At 37.5% G+C, this 9,531-nt stretch overlaps 1 protein-coding gene across 1 annotated transcript in view; it reads left to right on the top strand.

Annotated features, from left to right (window-relative positions):
- The window catches only part of LOC103195094 (MAP3K12 binding inhibitory protein 1), a 22,185-nt gene extending 14,557 nt beyond the window's left edge, over positions 1 to 7,628 (top strand). The window contains exons 8-9 of the mRNA XM_007938559.2: positions 6,899 to 6,937; positions 7,521 to 7,628. Of these exons, the coding sequence (XP_007936750.1) occupies positions 6,899 to 6,937; positions 7,521 to 7,628 (147 nt within the window). The remainder of the gene's footprint in view (positions 1 to 6,898; positions 6,938 to 7,520) is intronic.
- Positions 7,629 to 9,531: the final 1,903 nt, after the last annotated feature.

The raw sequence follows: 9,531 nt of genomic DNA, 5'->3' as shown, positions 1-9,531 counted from the left end.
GGAAACCCAAGGAGGGGTCACTATGAGTCGGGTCTGACTCAATGGCTAATAACAACATTGTATAACAGGGAGCTCTGGTAGCATGTTACTCATTGATCTGTGTGCAAAATACTGTTTTAATAATTTAAAGGTGAGTGAACACAATCTCATGCAAGGAGACCATCTAGTTCTTTGAAAATTCTGATTATGAATACTGTATTAGAAACTTGGTTTTTCAAGTAGGGGTACTTTTTTTGTACATTATCCAAATTCTGAAAATTAAGCCATTTTCATGGCCTGAGTCCTGTCTCTGTAAACTGGCTGTCTTGTAAAACAAAAGCTTCCTCTGAGACCTTGCTCAGTCAGTTACCTCTTGTGTCTCTAATCCCTCTCTCTTCACAGACTTCTTCCCTCAGCTCATACGTGTGTTCGTATTTCCAGATACTAATCAAACACTTCCAGCTGCACCCTACCTTATTCTTTACCTTGTTGTTGTTGTTATGTTCCATGGAGTCGGACCCGACTCATAGGACCCCTCCTTGGCTTTCCGAGGCAGTATCGCTACGGAAGTAGATTACCCAGCCTTCCTTCTGAGAAGTGGCTGGTGGGTTTGAACTGCCAGCCTTCTGGTTAGCAGTCAGGTGCCTTAGGCACTAAGCTACCAGAGCTCCCATTCTTTACCTTAACCACCACTTTTTGAAAGACTGATCTGTATTTGTCTAATTCCTCAACTCTAGCATTTTTTTTTCTTTTATTCATTCATTAATTCATTCTTACCTCTTTTTCCAAGGGCGTTAAGACATACATTGGGCTAGTAAGTATCTTCTTTGGCATGGCAGCAATTTTTAGACAAGCTGTCTTGAGCTAATTGTGTTCTTTTCCTCAGTCTCCTGATATGTAACACCTGCCTTTTCTGAGATTTAAAAAAAAAAAAAAAGTTAGAACCAAAATGTAAAACTGAGATTTTTAGTAAAACTTTTATGAAAAATTATGGAAAGTACTTTCCCTGGAGCTCGGGTGGCCTAGTGCCTAAGGCATTAGACTGCTAACCAGAAGGCTGGCAGTTCAAATCCACCAGCCACTCTTCGGAAGGGAGGTTAGGCAATCTTTTTCCGTAGTGATACTGCCTTGGAAACCCAAGGAGGGGTCACTATGAGTCGGATCCATGGAATTATTATGTTAAGTCAACTGGCAGATTGTACTTAAAACTCATTTTAGATGTAGCAACAACCTTTTCAAAATTAGAGATTGGAGTGAGGTACAGAAAAGAAGTATTTCCAGAGGAAGAAGGTCAGTCACATAAGAGTCCTGTTAGGTGCCGTTGAGTCGTCTCTGGCTCATAGTGATGTTATGTACAACATACATAAGCCTAGTCCTATGCCAGCCTCACAATCCTTGCTATACCTGAACCCACCATTGCAGCCACCATGTCAATACATCTCATTGAGGGCCTTCTTATTTTTCATTGACTTCCACTTTACCACATGATACCCTTCTCCAGGGAATGGTCCCTTCTGACAGCCTGACCAAAGTAAGTCAAGCCATTCTTGATTCCAAAGAGTGTTCTGGCTGCACTTCTTCCAGGACAGATTTGTTAGTTCTTTTGGCAGTCCATGGTACTGTCAGTATTCTTTGCCAGTACCACAGCTCAAAAACATCTACTCTTCTTCAGTCTTCCTTATTCATTGTCTAGCTCTCACATGTATATGAAGCGATTGAAAATACTATCGTTTGGGTTAGGTACACTTAGTCCCCAAAGAGACATCTTTGCTCTTCAGCACTTTAAAAAGGTCTTTTGCAGCAGATTTTCCCAGTGCTACATTTATAGTCCTAAACATCAAAAACTCAGAAAGGATTTTAGTGATTTCTCTGCTGATATGTAAAATTAGGCTTATGAAAGTACTAAGAACTGAAATAAGAATTAAATGAGATAATATTAATCAGGCACTTAGCACAATAAGTAAATAGTAAAGTATTAGGTATTTTCATTTATTTAGTTTCCAAAATCATCTGTGAAATAGCCATATAATATGGGTAAGTCATTCAATTCCTCTGGTCTTCACTTATTTAATTTTAGAAAATATGTTAGTTATACTAAATAATTACAAATGTCTTTCCACTTTTAGGATTTTATTACTCTTTAAAAGTATTGTCTTCAAAAACTTTATAAAGATTTTATGGCTTTTCCCACAACAGTCTACCATTAAGTTTTTTACATTCAAGCTCTTTAGGAAAACTTATTTTTCTAGTTTAGTTTTTACCTTGTTAAATGCCTTTTCTATTTATGAAAGCTTAACATAAAACTATCACTATATTTTGTGTTAACAAAAGAACATGACCTTCAAGTTATAATCTTATTTTTTTGGGGATCTGTTACACACAGGATAGAGTGTTTGATTAAAGAGGTAGTAGTAGTAGTTAGATTTTAGAGGACTTTTATGCTATGTTGAGAAGTTAAAGTCTGTTCTCCAGGCAAGGGGAACTATTGAAAGCTTTTGAGCAGGGACAGGTCTTGTGAAAACTGTTGAGAAAGATTTATCTAATACTAGTGTGGGAGATAAATGAAAGGGAGAGAGTAAGGACAAGGACACAATATTAAACTAGTGTACATGTGAAGTGAGATCCTGAATTGGAGCATGAAAGTAGGAATAGAAAAGATGAGTGCAAGAAATCATAGGAAAGAAAATTTGAAAAATAATGATGACTAATTGGATATGTGGAGGAGCTCTGCTGGCATAGTGCCTAAGGCACTTGACTGCTAACCAGAAGGCTGGCGGTTCAAACCCACCAGCCACTCCTCAGAAGGAAGATGGGGCAATCTACTTCCATAGTGATACTGCCTTGGAGACCCAAGGAGGGGTTGTTATGAGTCAGGTCCGACTTGACGGCACAAAACAACAACAACAATTGGGTATGGAAAGAGAGAAGGAGCAAGGATGAGTCCAGTTTCCTGTTGGGAAAGTGATATCATCAGATGCCATCATTGACAGAAATAAAATCTGGAGGGGGCAAGTATTTCGCAGGAAATGTGAATCGAACTCATACCAGGATAAGCAGATAGAAATACCAGAGATTTGTGACTGCCACTGGAATAATTGGGAGAGTCATTGGTAGATAATTAGTAGATAGTGGGTAAGAACACCGAGGCTTTCGGAGGTCTGAAGTCTGAATCTTGGTGATGCCTAACTTTAGGGGCAGGAAGCTTTATAAATGTAAATAGACTTGTCTGGGATATTATTACACATTCAGAAAAGGATGGATGATGACAGTCTATGATAAAATGAGTGTGTGTTTGATTTTTTTAAGTATTTCCATATCTGTTAAAACTGCTCAGATACATTAGATTAGAAAACTCACTTCTGGAGTATTAGAAGTGACATATCCAAATTAATAGTGAGTACAAGGGAACACAAAACACTGGAAACATTTAAATATTCACACTGACTATCATTAAGATGTATAAGTATATACGACCATTGGCCCAAAGTGAAAGGAGATTTTGTCCTCATCTTTCTGTAATGAATGAATGAGCTATACTCCTTGCTTGGAATAGAATAAACTCTAGGATTGTCCTTGGACACAAGAGGAGTTGAATACGCACCCTGTAGAGGACATAGCGCATTGTTCAGAACTCTTGCCCTTCTCATAGGCAGGGAGTGCATGCATGGTAATTGCATAGTACTCTGTGTGCTTCAGACGTGTACAGAAGAGACTACACATGCAGCGCAGTCCTCTAGCTTCTAAAGTTAGGAAGTAAGGAAAGTTGGGCCCTTTAAATTTTTTAAAGATTGAACTTTTATTCAGAATTGAACTTCTCAACTCTGAGAAGATTTTTAATTAAAAGGTGTTTATCCAGATTCACATATATACATTGTAAATATGGGAGAGCTTCTGAGTTGGATAGAGGTTTGTCATCATGGGGAACATTGAAGCATGATATATGAAAAAAGCTCTGGTGTTGTAGCGCCTAAGGCATTTGACTGCTGACCAGAAGGCTGGCGGTTCAAACCCACCAGCCACTCCTTGGAAGGAAGATGGGGCAATCTACTTCCTTAGAGATACCGCCTTGGAAATCCAAGGAGGGGTCACTGTCAGTCAGGATCGACTCGACGGCAGTGAGTTTGTTTGTTTTTATATATGTGTGTGTGTGTGTGTGTGTGTGTGTGTGTGTAAAAGAGAAACATTAAAGTGAAAAGATACAAGTTATATATAGTTCATAAAACAAAACCAGACTAAAATTCTTTTAATTTTATGAAACTAAAAAAAAAGAAAAGTATATAAAACAAGACAGGAATCATGATGCAGGTTAATAATTGTATCTTTTAATGTATTCTATGTAGCTTTACATTAAATAGAGATTTGAACGTGGTAGTGTTTTCAGTATTTTAAGGACATGACCTAACAGACCATTTAAAGCTTATGATCCTTGTATTTCCAAAGAATTACTGACTGTAAATTATGACACTTGAAAATAGTAAGTATTACATGTTTCACAAATATATTTCCACAGTCCTTTGTTCACCACTTAAAATTATATGTTTATACATTTGTTTTTCACACTACGTTTTGAACCTCTTAAGGGTAGGAGCTGTATCTTATTTTCTTTGAACACACAGAATTTAGTAGTCACCTAATAAATGTGGAAATAAATGGATAGGACTTGGCTGATAGTTAATTATTGGATTTTTGAACTGAACAGATGACATCTTCACTCTAATCTATAATGGTAACTCCTAATTCTAAAGGGGAAGTAAAAGGGAAGGGAAGCACTAATGGCCAAATCAACATCATGAACACAGGTCCGTCTGTGTGTGAATGTGCATGGTGGGCCTGAAGCATGAGGTAAACAGGTGCATCAGGCTGGAACGTTAGACGTATGCTCATTTTGAGGACCAGGAAGGTCACATTAAGCAGTTTATCACTGGAAGTCCTCAAGGAGTGGCTGGTGGGTTTGAACCGCCAGCCTGCTGGTTAGCAGTCAAGTGCTTTAGGCACTATGCCACCAGAGCTCCTATATCCACAGTAGATGTGTTTAAATATCTGCTTAGCTCTGAAATAAACCTCAAAGATCACACTTGCTAAGTTACTGATGGCCTCATTTTTCTCATTCTGAGATTTCTTTCTTTGGCTTCACAGTCCAGTAATAATCTGATTGTTTAATGACAAGGAACTGTCAATAGTTTGGGGGTTAAACTGTTAAGAGAGCAAAGGGAAAGTATATTTTCATTGAGTGTATAAAAAGCCACCTCCTTGGAAGGAAGGAAACTGAGTAGGGACCAATTTAAACATAAACCCCCTTACCTGCCCCTGGGTCCCATCACATATCCAAATCAGGTTACAAAGAAAGGAAAGTATTTGTTTAAGCTCTGTTTTTCCATGTTTAATAATTCCAAGACTTAATGATTTCCTGATTATTACAATATTGATAAGAGGAATACCTTGATAGTCTTGAATCAGCTTTTGACACATAGGTACATGTGAGTTTTAATAAACTTCTTTCATATCTCAGTGGTTAGAAATGTTCATGAGAAGATTTTGCCACCTAGCTTCTGTATCTAAATATACTAATTTGCCACTCAGAAGCTTGTGGTAGTGTGAAACTGAGAACACTGTCTAGAACTCATTAGATCAAGTTTTAAAAGGTTCAGCAGCTTGTCATTGAGATGTGGTCAGCTTCAAGTAATATAATTTGAATTCAAATTGGCTTAAGCACTATGGAAATTATAAAATAGACAGTCCAGTGACAGTGCAGTCTTCAAGGTTTATTGATTCATTGGCTAAATTGTGATTGTTAAAGACTTGGATTCTTTTCCCTGTGAGTTCTGCTTGGTGTTGACTTCTTCTCCAGGCAGATGACAAGACAACTACAGTACTTTCAGGTGTCCTGTCCATGATTCAGCTGTGTCCAGAGGAAGGGAAACTATCTCTTTTGAGGGCTTTCTCAGGAGTGAGGAAACTTCTTCCAGAAGCTCCACTCCAGCAGATCTCTCCTTACTGATTCACCAGAATTGGACTCATGCCCATTCTGTTAAGTTGCTTAAAGTAGGATCAGCATTTAGGTAGCTGTTTGCATAGGTAACCACAATATCCATTATAGTCAGAGGTCTGTGTACTGGGAGCATCTGTTTTCACCTTTTGGCCTGGTGTACCAAGTTCTATTTTCCTTTGTTGCTGCTTGCATATTCATATACTAGGATAAAATGGTTATAAAAAAGAGGGAAACTAAGTAAAAAAAATCCCCAGAGCTCCTCTTTGCACAGTCACCTAGCCCCATTGTTGTTGTTGTTGTTGTTGTTATGTGCCGTCGAGTCAAACCCGACTCATAGCGACCCCTCCTTGGGTTTCCAAGGCAGTATCATTACGGAAGTAGGATTGCCCAACCTTCCTAGGAGTGGCTGGTGGGTTTGAACCGCCAGCCATCTGGTTAGCAGGCAAGTGTCTTAGCCACTATGCTACCAGAGCTCCCCTAGCCCCATTAGACACTGATAATTATTTGAAAATTACATGTTACTAGGAACAGCATTTACTGTAATGCTACTACTACATACTTTTAATATTATCATTTTTAAGCCAAAAACCAAACTCACTGCCGTCGAGTCAGATCTGACTCTTAGTGACCCTTCCTTAGGTTTCCAAGGCAGTATCACTACAGAAGTAGATTGCCCCATCTTCCTTCTGAAGAGTGGCTGGTGGTATTGAACCGCCAGCCTTCTGGTTAGCAGTCAAATGCCTTTGGAGGCTAATAATTATCAGGATATAAGCAGATAGATGTTGGCTACAAACAGTGCTTGGTAAATTTGTGGGCTTTGTTTCTGTCAGCATCCTCAAAGGCTCTCCATATTTTGTGCAGTATTCTATAAATTGGTGCTTAAACTTGCTAAGCATTGATTACTTACCCTTGTTTTCACTTTTAATCTAGAACTTTTCTGGAAAAAGAAGAAAAGTTCAGCCACCTCAAGTAAGTAAAGTTACTGCATTTTTATTTTGATTTCTGAAAAATAGTTTGATAAGTTTTATACCTTTCACATTAATAAAATTTTCTAATATTGGGGAAAAGGTTTTTAAATTGCTCTTGCCTGGGTTATTTTTTGAGCTAGTATATTACTTATTTTTTTATTGTAAATTTTTGAGCACAGCCATTTTTGTTCAGGAGAAGCACTTGATTGAAGTTGATCTACCAACAGAGAGTGTCCACATATTTTAAGCAGTTAAACTAACCTAAAGATTTCATTTTTTTTTTTTCACTGTTGATTATGGGAATAATCAGTTTAAAAGAAAGGTTTTCTGATCTTTTGTAAAATACAAAAGGTCCAGGAAAACTTTAGTTGTTAGGAAAGAAAAATGTTTTTGAGCTTTTGCATTTAGGATGTGGTCATCATATATAGTTGTTCAACCTAAAAATAATTCTTATGAGGGAGAGGAAAAACATTTTACCTTGCTGTTGGATGTTTTAAATATTTATTTATAGTTCATTTTGCACTTTACCTACATTAAGACATTTCAGAGTCTTATTCAGCAGTTTGTGTTCTTACTGTTTGCAGCAGAACTATTCACTGGCTGAACTTGATGAGAAAATTAGTGCCCTCAAACAAGCCCTGCTCAGAAAATCAAGAGAAGCAGAATCCATGGCAACTCACCACCTTCCATGAAAAGCTCCTCTCATCCTTGTTATTTTCCCTTTTTTATACACATGTGTAACTTATACTATAATTAATTAAATGGATATGTAGTTATCAGTGTAGACTTCCTTGTGGAGTCAAGGTTTATTTTTGAATGAGTCCAACTTGTAGCAAGTAATCTTCAAATATTCCATTGAGTTTAGAAATAGTGAATGCATTGAAAATAGTATTGCAGAATGTTTTTCCCTTCTGTTATAAAGGAGGTATTTTGGAAATTGAAAAACTTAATTTGAAAGTAGTTTGTATGTGTGTGTGTGTGTGTGTGTGTGTGTACACCACAGAAAGGAAGATTTATTTTGGATAGTGACATTTAAAGGACTTATAACCAGTTTACCAATTTATTAGGTTAAATCAGTACGTTGCATGTAAAAATCATTCAACAAAAAATTAACTGAAATGAAATTTAAATGTAAAAATGTTAAAATTTTTCTTCAAGTGTCAGACAATTTTAATATAAATAAACAATGGATTATTTTGTACATAAATTCCAGTTTTATCCCCTACTATGTGACCTTGAGCAAGTTACTTAATCTCTTTTTGTGCTTTGTTTTTCTTGTCTGTAATGTGGGGGTGGTAATAATAGATCCTACTTCATTGGTTGTTATAAAGAACAGGGGTGAATTAATGTATGCCCAGCCTTTGAAGCACGTCTGATCCAAGGGAGGTGCTGGGTAAATGTTAGCTGTAACTGTTGTATAAAACCAGCTGTCTTTGGGCCATAGTTAAAACATTACAGACAAATTATAGTGCCTCTTCTTTGAGAACCTCACCTTTTTTACATTGCCACAGTGATGCTGGCAGTATATAATTGCCAGAGTGGCAGCTTAAACATCTAAAAAATGCAGCTACAGTTATGTAGCAAATTGTTCATAGAGTAGCTGTTTAGGTCAAGAATTATTTGATAACAAGAATCAGAAATCCACCTAAAATAGTCTGTAAAACAGGAAATGTTAAAAAGAATTAGAAATCTGGAATTTAATTGCAGGAAGTATAGGTGAACATTGTGGGAGCTAGAAATAGCTGATCTTTTTCTCTATTTGTTTGACTGGCTCTGGATCTACTTCTCTCCTTGTCTAGTTCTGTCCCTCTCCCTTCCTCCTTATTTTCTGTTCTCCCTTTTCCTCCATCTCTCTCCTTCTATCTCCCTCTTCCTCTCTCAAACACACTCACCTATGCATTTGTTTTATCTCTCCCTGTGAACTGGTTTCTCTTACCTGCCCCACTACCACCAGTTTTTGTTTTAAAAAGCCAAACCAGTTGTGACCCATGGCCACTTCATATTTGCTTCCCTACATCAGGTGGCTTATCAGCCCTATATAGCCTATCATGATTTTTGCCTTTCAGCTCTCACGGTACAAACTCAACCCACCTCTGTGGAACCTCACAACTCCAGTAACCACTGCTTGCGTCAGTCATTGTATCTCTTATTTCAGATTCTTCAGAAAATGAAATGGACTCTGTGGGCAGGATGATGAAGCAGGACTTCTTCATAGAATAATGCAGTATATACCTTGTACAACTTTTTGTGGAAGCCTTGAGGATGGGATTATCTGGTAGAATGGATATTTTGGCATCATTCCTAAGAAGTGTATGTGGGCTAGGTCATTTCCACTAACGTCTTAACACTGTATTTCATCTCTGCCCAGTAAATTCATTCTTCAAGGTAGAATTGCCCAAGTGTTCTAATATTACAGGTACAGCTACAAATGACTGTTTGCCAGGCAGTCTCCACCTTCTTGAGACATAATCATCTTGCCAGATTTATAACTTCTAGGTATGATGACATGTTTTACTACCAGCACACCAGTAATACAGTGGAAAATCTACATTAAGAATTACAATTAGGACTTCCGGTAACATGGAGGAATAGGCA

Source organism: Orycteropus afer, unplaced genomic scaffold, assembly GCF_000298275.1.
Source record: "Orycteropus afer afer isolate SDZICR_OR568_19922 unplaced genomic scaffold, OryAfe1.0 scaffold00051, whole genome shotgun sequence".
NCBI classification, from domain to species: domain Eukaryota; kingdom Metazoa; phylum Chordata; class Mammalia; order Tubulidentata; family Orycteropodidae; genus Orycteropus; species Orycteropus afer.
This window is presented reverse-complemented; position numbering and strand designations above follow the sequence as displayed.